Source organism: Stylophora pistillata, chromosome 2, assembly GCF_964205215.1.
Source record: "Stylophora pistillata chromosome 2, jaStyPist1.2, whole genome shotgun sequence".
Lineage (NCBI taxonomy): Eukaryota > Metazoa > Cnidaria > Anthozoa > Scleractinia > Pocilloporidae > Stylophora > Stylophora pistillata.
The window spans coordinates 56,469,037-56,484,313 of record NC_142520.1 but is presented as its reverse complement, the minus strand read 5'-3'; the positions used below and the strand labels follow the sequence as shown (position 1 = coordinate 56,484,313).

Here is a 15,277-nt window from a genome sequence, read left to right as displayed (position 1 = left end):
AAACTGTGAGTGAGTTTGATGTAAATTGATGACAATCAAGTAATCGTAAACAATCTTAATTTCCAATAGATTCGAATATCAAATTATATTAAAAGTTCAGAAATTACAATGCGTTTTTACCTGAAGATGTTTTTTCTTTCATTATTAACCTTTTTAAGCCCTAAAAACCATTTTGTCATTTTGATTCTTCCCGTCGTTCCCTTGGGTGGGGCTCCTTGATAAGCCATCCAATCAATGGTAGCGAAAGGATTAATGTTGTTTCCATTTCTGCCAGACTGCATCGCGCAGACTGTAAAATTTTGCGTATTTACTTTTTCAGTCCAATATGTGATGGCATGGTGCACTGTCACGGAATCATTCAGGTTCATGTGATTTAGGGTGATCTGTACTTGTACTTCTTCGTTCGGATAAAGGCGGTATGGTGGGAATACCACTGTCTTGCAGCTAGATTCTGGACATTTGGAAACTGGAAGGAGCTTAACACGACCATGAACTATTGCAAAGCCTGCAAAGATTTAAAACAACGGAGTCGTTACTCTGTAATAGCCAAATTTATGTTCACTGTTACACCTTAGGTTGCTGACGATTTCCGAGAGTTTGTGTGGCGATGTTATCATGTTCATGTGTCTAGGAGAACAAAGTTCCTGTTCATTTTTCCCGAGACTCGTTTCTACAAACGAGTCTCGTTTCTAAAAACGAGTCTCGTTTCTAAAAACGAGTCTCGTTTCTAAAAACGAGTCTCGTTTCTAAAAACGAGTCTCGTTCCTAAACGAGTCTCGTTTCTATTCACAAACAAACGAGTCTCGCTTTAAATCGTTTATCGAGTGACTTATAAATCGTGACGATTTAAAATCGACTGGTTGCCCAGAAACTGTGAGTGATCCCAAACGAGTCTCGCTTTAAATCGTTTATCGAGTGACTTATAAATCGTGACGATTTAAAATCGACTCGTTGCCCAGAAACTGTGAGTGATCCGTCGTTTCTACAAACGAGTCTCGTTTCTAAAAACGAGTCTCGTTTCTAAAAACGAGTCTCGTTTCTAAAAACGAGTCTCGTTCCTAAACGAGTCTCGTTTCTATTCACAAACAAACGAGTCTCGCTTCAAATCGTTTATCGAGTGACTTATAAATCGTGACGATTTAAAATCGACTGGTTGCCCAGAAACTGTGAGTGATCCGAATTTTCTTGAAATGTAGCCCTACCCTCACAGGTGCCAGGATGATACAAAGTGTTATTTTCCAGACCCTTGCACTGACTCGACCTGTAGAGGCATTCGTTGTCGTACGTTGTCCCACCTTCTGTGCAGACTGGATTTTGATACGAAGGGCAGTTTTCGTTACACACACAGCGTGTCTCATAGGCGCTGTAGGTTTTGCAAGCTCCCAATAACGGGCAAAACACATTTAGGCAGGGATCTAGGTCTGTGAATGTGAAGCAAAATAATAGTTACATCAGAATTAACGAAAGAAAGCAAAGGTAAATTGCAGAATGATAACACTAGCACCTTCCGGCCGAACACTAACCTCCAATAACGACGTAGCTAACCGACAGAGGGTCGTGTTTGCTTCCTGTTCCGCTCAAATCTTTGACGCAAATCTTCATGGATGTGAGGCTAACTTCCTACACAGAGAGACCACACGGTAAAACAAGAGCAGAAAAAAAGGCCAACATAAAGATGAACTGCTCAATGTACCTCAACCCAGGCTGATATAATGTTGTTTTTCGGTGAAATGAGGCTCTTCGTGCTGACTTGAATGTTGTACATATGCTGCACAGACACAAGGATAACTGGTAAGGCATAAAAAGTTGTGTTGGACGGCACTTCCTGTAAAAATAAGAGAGAAATAAGACGATTTGAGATTGAGATAATTCGTATTGCACTATTTCTGTTTGGAAGTGAACTCCCCAAAATCTTTCACCAAGGAACCGCACCTCCAAGTTCACAAAGAATTATAGTAATTTACACTCACTTGACAGAAACCATAATTGTCTTCTGCTGTTGGCGGAAAACTGTTTGGAAAATACTTTTCCCCTGACAGCGTGAAACTCAATTCAGAGCCAGCGCCAAAAAACGCGAACCAGTCCTGCAATAAACAAATACAGAGCAAGTGTTGCCGTCAGACAGAATAACAACACAAACGACTCGCACGTGTACCACTGAAAACTTCAAGAGCGTATGTCTTACCACAGTGGTGTCGTTATGTTTTCCATTGAAGGGCAGGAACTCCCGGATGCACACCTCAAAACTTCTGGAATTTACGTTTTCCAACCAAACATACATTGCGTCATCTGGTTTTGTGTCGCGTGTGTATCTTGCTGACACAAACACGAAAGGTCTTCTGGGAAAACTCTGTAATGTTATCAAAGCATCACTTTACAATTTAAGAACAAATTTCGCGTGGCCACACAACGTATGTAAGATAAAGTCTGTTTACGAGCCTAGTGGCCCATCAGGCAGGTTTCTGTAGCATGATGCGACTAGGAGTATTTCTTCTCCCCCCCTGGATGGGATGCCAGTCCATCGCAGGGTTACCCCCAGCGTTAATCCATCGCAGGGTTACCCCCCAACATTAATTGCCGGTACCCAGTTAAACACCTGGGTGAAGAGAGGCACTGTGAGAGTAAAGTGTCTTGCCTAAGAACACAACACAATGTCCCGGCCGGGGCTCGAACCCGGACCACTCGATCCGGAGTCGAGCGCACCAACCATGAGGCCACCGTGCCTCCACTATACAACGTATGTGGGCTCTGAAATTAGAATGGCTACCAACTTGTCTTTTACAACTTGAGAGGAGAAACTCTAAGTATCCATTTATTCTTATCCGTCACCAGATTTGGGTATTGTCATGATCGTCCACAAGATTACAAAATGTAAATTGCCAACTCAGAAATGGAAACTTGTCCAAAATAATGTATATATGTTCATAACCAAGAACATCAAATAGGCTTAAAGACCTTGATAGCTTAAACATTTTTGGACTTTGAACCTCAACATTTTTCCTAACCTGTGAGAAGGTAACTTTGTCACACTTAGTTTCTGTTGTCCATATGCCATCAAAAGCCGCTCTGCCAAGAGTAATTTTTGGATGATCTTGGAAAGCCAGCCAGTTGATGATTCCGGTCCCATCAGATCCAATACCTAACTCACGCGAGCACACCTTAAAGCCAAGTGCGCTAACGGACTGAACCCACATAGCTGAGGGTGAGTGGACACGTGAGAACATCTCACCATGACTTACTGTCTCGTGAACGTTAACCTGTAATTTCGAAGGTAAAGCGCTAAAAGTGAAATTCCGTAGCTTTTGTTAAAACAAATGGTAAAAGCGGAAGTAAACAATCTCGGTGAGGGCATGACCCGTTTTGTTCCGTTATTCTTTGCGTTTATTTAAGTGGTTTCTGCCCTTGTTATTGGATTGCTTCCCTCAGCTCCTCATGGAATCAGGCCATTAAGCTCTTCGTTATTGAAGAATTATCAGTGATGGCCCCATTACAGTGGAGGAGAGGATTAACTGCTTAAAAAAGTGATAAACTGACGTCTTAAAGCAAGACATAGGACTAAAGAACATAATATGAGCATGAGAAGGTATCTGCTTACAATGAAGCAACGAAAGAAATTTATCCCGAATGCGATCCCACTAAATTATTCTCAGGCTTTGCGTAGCTTAATGCATTCGCAGTCATCCCTCGGCCTGTTGATATAGGATAGAGTTTCTTCATCCGCAAGAAAGGGTGTAAACTAGAACTATACAAGAGTACTCACTGTTCCGGATCCCTTGAATGCAACAGGGAATACAATGTTTGTGCAACGAGACAATCGACAATATTGAGGGGGTGAACATCCACTGCTGCAGCTCCAATCTTGCAGATTTTGGGAAATGTTAAGCCTACCAGTTTGGAGTGGAATACCTTAAGGTAAGGAAAAGTACATCATTACGGTTTTCTAAAAAAATCCCGAAATTAATTTAGTACAGTTTTACTTTTGCGTGACGACTATTCCATGCACTGCGATTCGCAAAATGTGTCCACATGACACTTTATGACCTTATAAGGTGAAGTAGGAGAAATTATGCGACAAGTTTGTGCTTGCCTGTTTAGTAACGTGGCATGTCTTTTCATCGATAGAAATATGAAAAGTTAATCGTGCTAGTTCAGCAGTGATACTTTTAGAGCAAAGGTTTCCTTTCTGTTTTTAAAGATCCATTGTTAGAAAGTTGATATCAAACGAATCGCCAAAACATATGTTGACTTGATGACTTACCTATTCGTGAGGGTCAAAATTTTGGTGAAAACGTTTTTCATAGAATACATCATCAATCCAATCAACGCTTGAAGTGCAATTGTCAATAGCAATTTGTAATTCCAAGGGTCGTGTTTTGAAATCGACCCCTGAAGTGCAAGAATAAAACCGAGCTCTAGCCAGCTAAGCTATTAAGTTTCGTTGAAAGACGTCCTTTGGACATTAATAGGGACTTTAAGAAACGAGAGCGGGGACGGCGACGGGGACTCCTAAACCCGCATAAGACTGGGGAGAGAACGCCGTCGTGGCGGGAATTTCTAAACAGTTAAGCAGCCATTACAAAACGCCGCTCGTTATGTCTTTGAAAGAAATTCGAAATCAACTTTTGATTAGCCACAGTGATGGTTTGATAAACGATGAGGAACTTCTACTCCTGTACGATTTAAACAGGTCGGATAATGTCGATCTTCCGTATAATTCTTATCCTGGTTTTGACTTCGATGATTTAGAAGACGACGAGTGCCGTTCAGAGTTTCGTTTCTACAAGAACGACTTACCACTTCTAGCCGAAGTATTGGGGATTCCTGAGGTAGTGGAATGCTATCAAAGAAGTATCTGTAGGGGATTGGAGGCTCTTTGCATTTTTCTAAAGAGACATAGCTATCCTTGTCGATATTCAGACATGATAGCTCGCTTTGGGAAGCCTGTTCCAGTGTTGTGCATGATAAACAACTACATGATCGACTATATTTACCAGGCACACAGTCACAGAATTTTGCAGTGGAATGATAGCATCCTTAACCCTCATTCGCTGGAAAAATACAGTAACGCCATAACAGCTAAGGGATTCCCCTTGGATAACTGTTTTGGCTTTATTGATGGGACAGTTAGATCAATAAGCAAGCCTGGCCAAAATCAGCGCATTGTCTGCAATGGTCACAAAAGAGTTCACGGTGTAAAATTCCAATCCGTGGCATTACCAAATGGAATTATTGGAAATATGTATGGACCAATCGGTAAGGGAAATGGAATATAAAATTACCCTTCAGAAAAAGACCCGAAAATTTTTAATCAAAATGTTTTTAATTTGTCATCTTTTTTTCATAGAGGGGAGACGACACGACGCTGCCATGCTAGCAGACTCCAGTCTTCTTCAAGATATGCAACGCTATGCTTTTTCACCTGGGCCAGCGGGTCGTCCACTTTGTGTTTATGGAGACCCCGCCTACCCATTGAGGGTGCACCTCCAGACTCCTTTTAGAAACATGATACTCACCCCACAGATGGTAAATTTTAATAAGGCTATGAGCTCAGTGAGAGTCTCTGTAGAGCGGCTCTTTGGAGACATAGTTGAGTACTTCAAGTTTGTAGATTTCAAAAAGAACCTCAAGATTGGACTTTCTTCAATAGGAAAGATGTACATTGTTTGTGCCTTATTAAGAAATGCATTAACATGCTTATATGGCAACACAACCACCGAGTTTTTTGAGCTGGATCCGCCCACCTTGGAAGAATACTTTGCTTAATTTTAGGGAGGGAGGATAAGGATTTGCCAGACATTAAAGAATATTAATAATATTTAATATATTTAATACATTCTGCTGTGTAGGTTGATGGGATGGGAGGGGGAAGTATAATATCCTTTCTCATGTTTGACCCCTGGGGTACTTTAAAGTAAAGTTACAGAGAGCCGCATGTAGGTACTAATGAAGTCATATTACCTCTAAAATAACTACATATTTTCCAAGTACTTTTGGTTTGAATTTTAAAATGACTTCCCATTCCCCCTCTCCAAAAAAAGGCCAAACTCTTCTTGTTGTCACAAAAAAAGAACAAATATGCAACCCACATAAATATCAAAATCGAATATTTCAAACTTAATAAAAGGTTTGCTCCTCCCTATGCCTTTAACATTTCCATGTACCCCATCTGCTTAGGTAGGGGGGCTTGTGACCCTGTACGTTTCATAAGCCACGCCCAATATCCAGATACAAAATTATTTTAAGTAATCCTCATCTATGAGTCATTACCAGGTCAAGAATAAAACTAATTGGCCATTTCAGATCTTGCAATAAATTTGCCATCTACAGATGCCATGAATCAGTTTGTATTTTTCTTAAGGGAGAAGGATCACCATAGAGATCACTGGTGTAATTATATACCAGCACTAACAACCATAAAAGACTGGCACACCAGGGCATATTGCCATGGTCCTTCCAAATGCTTACTTTTTGAATATGAACTCTGTAATTATCTAAACCCAATAAAGAACAACAATTTTATCCTTGGTTCAATATTGTGTATCGTAATATGAAAATGAGTGTAAAACAAAGAAAAAGACAAATTGAAACAAGGATGAAATTGAACTACAACAAATACATAGTATATCAACTTAAACTAAACTTAACATGTTTTTATTCTGTCTACTGCTTCTTGGCAAGCTCTTGCAGCACAGCCACTAGTGCCTGGTTCTATTTTTGTTGTTGCTGCATTATAGTCATTTGCATCTGGCTTAGCTGTTGAAGCTGCTGATGTTGCTGCTGCTGGAGGTTAGCAAACATTGTTCGCTGCTGCTCCTGTTGATGGATCAGTTGCTGTGTCATTTCCTCTTGCCGCTTTGCTTGGGCACACTGTTCCTTTTTTTTAAGTTCTAGCTCTTCTTGCCTGATTTTGAATTCTTTTTCTGACTTGTCCTCAGATATACCATGGTCTCTGCTCCAGATCTCCTTGTTCTTTTCTCCTTTTTCTCGGGCTCTTCACTAACTTCATCACCAACCACTCTTTTTCTTGTTTCTCCAACTTTCTCCAAAGCCTTGGCTCTAATATCCTCCACTTGCTTTTTCTCTTTCTCTGCACTGGCTTTTTTTTTCCCCTGATATCATTTGCCGATCTCTCTCTGCAGCCTCAGCTTTCTCACATATTTCTTCGATTGCTGCATCAAACTCTGAAGGCTCATCAACTGCTATTCCACTGGCCTTGCTTTCTTCTGCAACCTTTCTTTTGTATTTCTTTATTAGAACCAGGTTTACACGGTCTCTCACAGACCTCAAAGAAACTGAGAAACGGGGCTCAGACACTGCACTCAGGTTTGAGGCAATTTCTTCCCACAGTCGCGCTCTCTCCCTACTTCCCTTCAGCTGGCTATACGGATCAACAGTTAGCACTTCTCTTACTAAGAGTAAATCGTGATCTTTCGTCCAGTACATTGGAGTAGTCGACCTTAAACGTAAACAAAGTAGATTGAACTGCCAGTACAAAACAGCTGACAAAACATACTTATCACGGGGTCACCTATATAATAAAATTGTATAACCTTTTTTAAATTGTCCCTTTCTATAAAAATACAGACTAGTAAATTAAATGCTATCATCTGCGGATGATAAAGCGACTGAAGCCTCGAAACGTCAAGATATTTTTCCTTATTTTAAAAGTGCATTGGATTATTTTCACCTTCACAATCTCGATATTTACAAGCGATACACAGTCAAAAAATTGAAAGTTTTTGTTGCAGTAAATGCAGATTGTGGAGTTAAACGAACCACTGGATTCGCCTTCAAAAAAGGCTATGCCGTTGTGATGTTGAACCCAAAAATACGTTATAAAACCTAACATACAGTATCATAATCCTACAAAGTAAATTGGAAGAATATATTCTCGTAAGATGTTTGTTGTGCTGGAAGATAAAAAAAACAAAACGGCTACAGAAGTTGTAGTGCTCTCTGCACTTTTAAATCTGGCAAGAATATCTTCTTTGTCAAACTGTTTGACTTTTGAGTGATTCTCAGCGGATAATTTTCGATTGATATCAGTGTGAGCCAAGCTTATTTACATTACAATTTCTTACTTACATGTTGGTCAATGGTGTAAGTCTCGACGTTTCTGTTTAAAAACAAACCATCAATTTAAAGAATAATCTTATTTTATGAAATAAAAAATCGATGAAAGTTATTTTTGATTGTCTCCTGGGAATATTTAACGTTTAGATAGCAGAGAAAGGAATGCTCACGTCGATAGCAGAGAAAGGAATACTCTCGTTTCCGGCTAACGTCAAATTGACTCGTTTCACGTCGGGCCCGAACGCAGAACGTCAAACTTTTTCCCGCCAGTCATGCGCAGATAGTTATTTGGATTTTCCCTGAGAGCCTGCGGTCCCCGTCGCCGTCCGCGTTCTCGTTGCTTAAAGTCCCTAATTGCAAAGGTAACAAAACGCTTCGAACGCTATTAAGAAGGCATAGAGCGAGACTAAAAAAGTGCTTTTTTTATTTTTGCATAAGAGTACCTCGCACATTTATCTTAAAAGGAAAGAATGATGTTATCAACCTGATTTGGCCCGAAGTGAAGGCGCCTTAAAGTTGTTAGGCCTACGATGGCAAATTTCAAAAGAAGGGCGTGTGTTCATTGCCACCAAGAATCTTTTTTATGGGCCTTAGGACAATCTCCTGGCTTAATCCACCGATAATGCAAACTCTAACCGGCTGAACTGTGTTCCAAGGACTTTTTAACGTATGATGCTGCAGATAAATCGACAGATCAAAAAAGAACTATGGCACTTACTTCCTGAATCGTTTGGAAGCTGATTTATCATAAGGGTAACAAGACTCAAACGAGGTTAAAAGCTCAACAGTGGCCGTGAAATGAAGACCATTTCTTCAACAAAACTTTCTGGGGATAAAATGGGGAGCTTCACCCTGAAATGTTTCCTGCTCTGGCTTTTTCTAAAGGGAGAAATTCGACAAAATTCAAAAAGGAGGATTGGAAACGAAAGCTAAGTCGGAGAAATAAACTCAGACAGTCAAATTCAACCGAAGTTTTTAGAAGTCACCATGTAGATTAGTGTGAATGATGCGTTGCAGCAAATATGTTTTAAATACGTTTAGCTTATTATGGTGTGCAGCACCAATACAGTCTTACCGTTTACGGCCAAACAGATATTTCCACGGAGGAACAAACCTATGATCAAGACGGTTAACTGAGTCATTCCTTCCAAGCTATGCTTCACAGAATGGCTTTGGCAAGTGAGATCAGGTCCTTATATTAGAACCTAGAACAGCGTTTTGATTGGTTCGAATTGAAATCCAACTTAAGCAGAGTGTCATGTCTTTCAGAGGACAAGGAGGTAAAGAGGAAGTATCTCGCAAATTGTAACCTTAACGTGAACACACTTTGCAATGTGATATTTTAGGCGGCACAGGTACAAACCTGTTATTAGCAAAAACTCATTTACCTGGTGTACGTTTCATTTCATCTGTTTCTGTTTTTGATTTTGACCTTAAGGGCAATGGACATCACGTAGCTACATGATGCACACTGTTGTATGATTCATAGCATCGAATCATTTTTAAGAGTTCTTAGCTAGATTCTTTAATTGTCGGCTTGTTTCTTACATTTAGATGGCAATATTACTATCATGTATCTTATATGTGAGTGTCATGAATCTCAGATTTAGAAATGTGACGGTTTTCACCATATGGTTGCTGCACCAAGCGGGACTTCCCTCTTGAAATCACCTGACGACAAACCGTTTTTCTTAATTTTTGCTCTCTTTTATTCAGATCAGCTACCGTCCAAAGGTCCTTTGCCTATAGAGCAGTTTCTCTGTTAGACGTTACATGTTACATGTTAGACGAAGACCTGAGAAACGTTACATCTGTAAAGGCCTTTAAGAAAGTCCTGGAACTTGCCATAAATGAATGATCAAGTGACAGGTAGAATTTATAATTTAACAATAGCTTGTCAGATATAGTCAGCATTCATATTTGTAAATAGGTACTGAAAACCTCTTTTTTGGGAGTATTTATCATTAAAGTTTAAAGGTTTAAAGTTTGGTGGTGAGGAGAATATTTTCCTTTTTTATTGGTCTATCTATAGACCCTTTTGACGGAGTGCCAAACTTTTAAGGGTAAAAACATTAGTTACAAATTACGAATTAACAAGGCGGCCTTGGGCGTAACGGGGATACTTCATAAGAAAAGGCTTCATCAAGGTATTACATCAAGTTAAACTATCTTACATCCTGCAAAAGATCTGTTTCCGCTTGTGGAGATGTCTTTAGAAAATATTTATCTTCTTTACGTTATCAGATAAAGCTGTAACGTTCGTACAATTAATACGATCCACAGTTTGAAGAATTTCGAAAAGGGGACGTGTCTGAATATTGATTACTGGACCTTCATCAACATGTTGAAACATACCCAGCAACAAATTAATTCTTCTTATTTCGGTAAATAAAACGATGTTTTGATTCCCCTATAAATTTGCCCCGACTCGCATACAAGTATCAGGTTTACTAGAGGAAGATAAGATAGGGAAAGAGGATTAATTTCACCAAAAATAGCTTTAAAATAGATATGTACTGATATTTTCGAGGGATACAGGTTTAGACTTGTCACTGACGGAAAAACCAAGCACTTAAAACATTCACTAACTTGACTGATCTCAGTAAATAGCTCTGCACCGCTTTTCAATGTTTATCACAAAATTGTAATTTTTCTTGAGAAAGTTACAAACGAAAGCCTTGTACCTTGTTCAATGTTTTCACATTTTCTAGGGTTCACCTTAGGACTCGCATAAAAAGCCGTGCTAAACTTCTAGGAGTCTCAGAATAAATCCTACAGATTTTTAATGTAAAGGGAAAATAAAGTAACTTGAAAAGGGATTGGGGTTTATCGCTAAGCGGAAAATACGAAGGTGATCATATAAAAAAGTGACAAGGAAAAGATTTGCTATCTTCCTAATTTGCACTTTTGATCTCATTACCCGCTCTTTGAGATAAATTTTGAAAAATTTCCAAAATAACTACAAACGTTTAGATCAGTTGATCAGTTAGCCTCACCTTGATACCCTTAATTGATAAACATTCCGAACACGTGCCACTGGTAAATCACATCTGGTGTCAATTCATGGCAAAAATCAATATTTACCTTTGAGCTAAAAATTTATAACTGAATCAGTTTCCGAGTCAAAAGTTAACTCTTCTCCATAGTTTTTACAAGCTTAACAATTTGTTGTTGCTTCTTGGCCCATTATTGTCACTTTAATGTTTTTTCCATTTTACTGAACCAATATTTGATGGTTTTGTTCAAGCTGGAGGATGTACTGCTCCTGGGAAAGATCTGCTCAACAGTTCATGACCAGAAATTCAACACTTTTGAACCACTCAGCGTAACGCAAAATAATCAAACTATCAATTATGGTAAATGATATGAAATGCGCAGATGTCTTGTTTTGTTTCGATTAAATATTTCTCTATGGTGCGTCAGGTGTTTTTCTAGCGAGACCAAGTGGACAGCATTCTTGGGAATGAAATAGAATTTTCAGCCCTAATAAATTTTCGTTAGTGAAGCATAATTTGTCCGAGGCTTTTAACGTGATAAATGCGTTTATTAATTGCATTCTTGTACTTCGTTTGCTAATGATGTAAGCCGGCTGCTGAAAATGTTGATTTTAACTTTCGTCGATTTCATATTTCTTGGAGTCGCACTCATCAGGTCGGTGAATCGGCAGGATACCACTGCACTTCCTTTGTTCTGGAGTAATTTCCAACTAAATATTGATGAGGCTAGATAGTTTACCCCCATACCAGAGTTTTAAAGGCCGATTTCTTGAGCCATTGTAATGTGCGTCTTTGATTCAGCGAACAGTTGACCTTTTCTTAAATTAAAACCAGTGAGCGGCATGCAGCAACAGATCTTGTCAACTTTGTTTATTTATCCGACCGGTTTCGTCTGATCAAACAGACTTCAACAGGGATTTGGACAAGATTTACCAATGACCTACTTATATGAAAGAAGTTTAAAGAACAAGTCACGTTCAAATTGGGGTGTGAACAGCAAAATCACCCACAAACAGGAAAAGTTACGCAAATGGAGCGTAATAAATAAGATATGTTACGCAGATCCAGCGTAACAAATTAGGCAGTGTTTTTGGGGGCTCACGAATTAACGTTAAATGGTGAGCCCCAAAAATAATGAAACGGGTAATTCTAAATATCCCGTTCAGACAATTAAATAAAAAATACGACGAAAATAAGGACGTGACCAAAATATCTCTTAAACTTAATATGTGCAGCTATTTCTAATCACTGACGCCGAGGATTTGGTTTTAGATTTCAAATTCTATGACATGAAAAACGAAGAGTTGCTCTCTTTCTCTGCCCTTAGGACCTGTGTGTCTAACTCTGACTCTCTATTAAGCAGACTCAGTCTTAGATTTTAACCTGAAGTTGAATATTTCAGTGAGAAGAAAAGCTAAAATAAGATAAATCAATCATTTACTCACTCCATGATAACCTGGTGTATCCACTAAAGATGTATTTTCTCACACGGACAATGGCTACTGTCGGCCCTTTTCTTGTCACGCTATGAGTGGAAGGTAGTGGCAGCCCAAACATCCATTGATGCTCACCAACAGCATTTCCAGTAAGAGGACTGGCTCTGCTCAACAGCGATTAACAATTTCTCAGGGCTCCAAAGTAACTGTCATCGTTTTCCATGATCGCTGTGCGACCCAAACCTTCATAAAGAAGATTATTATCATCTCACCCTAGACAACATGTGTTTTTATAGCCCTATGTATCCTTATACGGTTAAATTGAGAAACACATTTCCTTTCTTAGGATTTCTGGGTCGAGAAAGGCAATAACAATTTATTTCAAGTTTTTTTTTCAGAACATCTCACCTGCGTAGCTGTAACAACAATCAAATCCATCTCCAACGTATCCGGCGTTACATTCACATTTGTACGAGCCACGTTCACTGGTACATGTAGCCAGTTTGTGACAGTAATTCAGCTTGTGTTGACTTTCATCTAAGTCTAGTAATAGAGTAGAATTGACGCTGTAGTGTATTGAGAACATAGTAAAAGTAGTTAGTCTAACGTTAGTAATGTTGCTGTAAGACCACTGAACGATGTGATTGTACCAGCTTATCAGATACTTGATCAATGAATAACAACAGGATATAGAGAGCAATTCAAGTGACGTGTGTCTCCTCTGAATGGAAAACAACAGACACAGTTATCAATGTGTTAGCACGTAACAGGAATAAGAAATAAATCTCACGAGCCTACTTACCAATCATTGACGGGGTGTCACTGGTATCCGTGGCTCCCCCTCCCCCTCCAAGAAGATCGTGAACAAAGTTTCTATGACAGGCAATTAGATCCCAGGCCCAAAAGCCATAACAGAGTGGTCCGATCTGAGTTCGTATCCAGTCCTCTCGATGAGGATGACGGATGGTGTTGCACTGTAACTTAGGTCGGTAACTTTATTTCAACTCGGGTTGTTGAGGCTGATTAGTGTAGTACACAGGGGTTAAAATGAAATCGGTTTTATTTACAAACCTAAGAGAACTAACTAAATAATTAAACACACGCTGTATATATATATATGCAGGTCTCGAGGGTATTACTTCACACCATTACGCATCACATTACATCGCGCATATTACATGCTCGTTGGCATCTTATACACTACATTCAGGCCCCTAGCAATACATGCTAATATGCCGAGCAACACCCACCCATCCCACCCCAGGGGAGGACATCCACTACACAGTAATCTCGTGCGTGGGAAATTAACGTCTCCTACCCCTAACCCTGCAGGAGACAGGGCCTACGGTTTATTCGTCCTTATCCGAAAAGACTAGAATATCTATCCATTTCTTGATATTATAGGAAGGTAGCAAATTCTCCTCACTTCTTTTAAGACCACGAGTATCGGTCCGGCCGGACCACTTCGTGTAAAATGCACAAACTGTTAGTAAAATGGAGAAGAAAAAGATATAGTTAAGGCAATTCTGGAATTTGTATTTTCCTTAACTTTTTTTAAAATTTCGTTTATTTTCTATCATCGCAATTTTGAATCAAACATGCATATTTTCAGAAGATCAACGAAGAGCAAACTCACAGTAAGCATTGTTTCCTTCATCTGTTGGTGTTCAATATCACTCGGCCCTGAAACGATAAGGTCACAGGAATAGAGGAAATGATCCCCAATTAAGAAGTTCTTGATCGCTATACAAATTCCCCTTGTCAGGATAGATATATATAGAGAACAGTATGGAGAATATGCATAAAAATAGAAAAATCACTCTAACTTGATTATAAACTGTAGTGGTGATATCTACGAAATATTCCTTCCATGAGGAAGAAATTAAACCAAGTTTTTTCATTTCTTAAAGGACTTTCCTCCACGATAAGAGCCTCCAGAGCCTCCAGAGCCTCGTATAATGATAAACCAGGCCAGTCTTAGTGTCTTCGATTAAAGATTAGCGAACCTGAGTGGACCAATACACTGAAAATGGCACCTTCTTCGATCCGTTCGTAACATGTTATGGACAATGAGAAAAGCTGGAGCTCAACAATTAGCCTAAAAAATTAGTGGTTTATTTATTTGAAAAAAATGCATTATAAAACAAAGAAATATGGATTAAATATGCTATCGAATAAAACGGCGGCCGTAGTTAGATGTGTTTTAAATGCCTCGTTTCACATGCCTGCCAAGAACAGGCAACAGTTTCTTTAGGTACTAACAGCTTTGGAATTTGATCCCAGACTAATTACAGGTCAAGGAAGGTCTTGAGAATCTTACAGAAGGTAAAGCCCCTGGGTGGTTTACCTCCACTGCTTTCTCCCCGTACAAAGAAATGAACGTTCTGGATAGAACTGTTTTGCAGGTAGTTCCGAAAATAATAATCATACCAATTTCGCAGGCATAGTTAGCTACCGAGACTCACTCCAGCGGTTTCGTTGGTATCCGAAGATAAAAAATCGATAAAATGGCATTTAAATTCGCTGCAACGAACCAACAAAAAATGAAGTGGAGGTAAGAAGGTTCGACTTTGCGGTATTTCTTATTTTTCCTTGGCTGTACACACTCAAACTGTTGTATTGAAGGATTCGTTGCTCCCAGTTAAACACCTCTGTACTGTGCTCAAAAAATCCCTAAAATTGCTGTGACTGTAAAGCTGGGAGAAGAGTTGAAGAGATCATAAAACCAGCTGGTTCTTATCAGATGCGGCAAAAAAACCAGGGATACAACCG

General features: G+C 39.4%; 2 protein-coding genes and 1 non-coding gene across 3 annotated transcripts; 1 reads left to right on the top strand and 2 right to left on the bottom strand.

Moving 5' to 3' along the window:
* Positions 1–98: 98 nt before the first annotated feature.
* Positions 99–3,237, bottom strand: LOC148740552 (uncharacterized). Its single transcript, XM_088749690.1, has 7 exons — positions 3,006–3,237; positions 2,186–2,350; positions 1,971–2,084; positions 1,694–1,825; positions 1,524–1,620; positions 1,203–1,421; positions 99–505 (listed from the first exon to the last, which is right to left on the bottom strand). Exons 1-7 carry the CDS (start codon positions 3,222–3,224, stop codon positions 117–119), a joined length of 1,335 nt encoding a protein of 444 aa, XP_088605816.1. The 5' UTR covers positions 3,225–3,237; the 3' UTR covers positions 99–116.
* Positions 3,238–4,428: 1,191 nt separating this feature from the next.
* Positions 4,429–5,918, top strand: LOC148740551 (uncharacterized). Its single transcript, XM_088749826.1, has 2 exons — positions 4,429–5,253; positions 5,345–5,918. Exons 1-2 carry the CDS (start codon positions 4,593–4,595, stop codon positions 5,761–5,763), a joined length of 1,080 nt encoding a protein of 359 aa, XP_088605952.1. The 5' UTR covers positions 4,429–4,592; the 3' UTR covers positions 5,764–5,918.
* On the bottom strand, positions 5,802–13,190 carry LOC111336449 (uncharacterized). The gene is made up of 4 exons (XR_015996886.1): positions 12,914–13,190; positions 12,515–12,748; positions 8,086–8,116; positions 5,802–7,456 (listed from the first exon to the last, which is right to left on the bottom strand). It is a non-coding gene; the product is annotated as an uncharacterized LOC111336449 (transcript).
* Between the last annotated feature and the right edge of the window lie 2,087 nt (positions 13,191–15,277).

What these genes read in the sequence shown, in the direction of transcription:
- LOC148740552 (XM_088749690.1), bottom strand. Translation starts at nt 3,224, where the DNA reads ATGTTCTCACGTGTCCACTCACCCTCAGCTATGTGGGTTCAGTCCGTT. An exon ending in ACAAAGTTACCTTCTCACAG is followed by an intron (nt 2,351 to 3,005) that starts GTTAGGAAAAAT and finishes ATAACATTACAG; the next exon opens with AGTTTTCCCAGAAGACCTTT. An exon ending in TAGCTACGTCGTTATTGGAG is followed by an intron (nt 1,422 to 1,523) that starts GTTAGTGTTCGG and finishes TCACATTCACAG; the next exon opens with ACCTAGATCCCTGCCTAAAT.
- LOC148740551 (XM_088749826.1), top strand. Translation starts at nt 4,593, where the DNA reads ATGTCTTTGAAAGAAATTCGAAATCAACTTTTGATTAGCCACAGTGAT. An exon ending in AAATATGTATGGACCAATCG is followed by an intron (nt 5,254 to 5,344) that starts GTAAGGGAAATG and finishes TTTTTTTCATAG; the next exon opens with AGGGGAGACGACACGACGCT.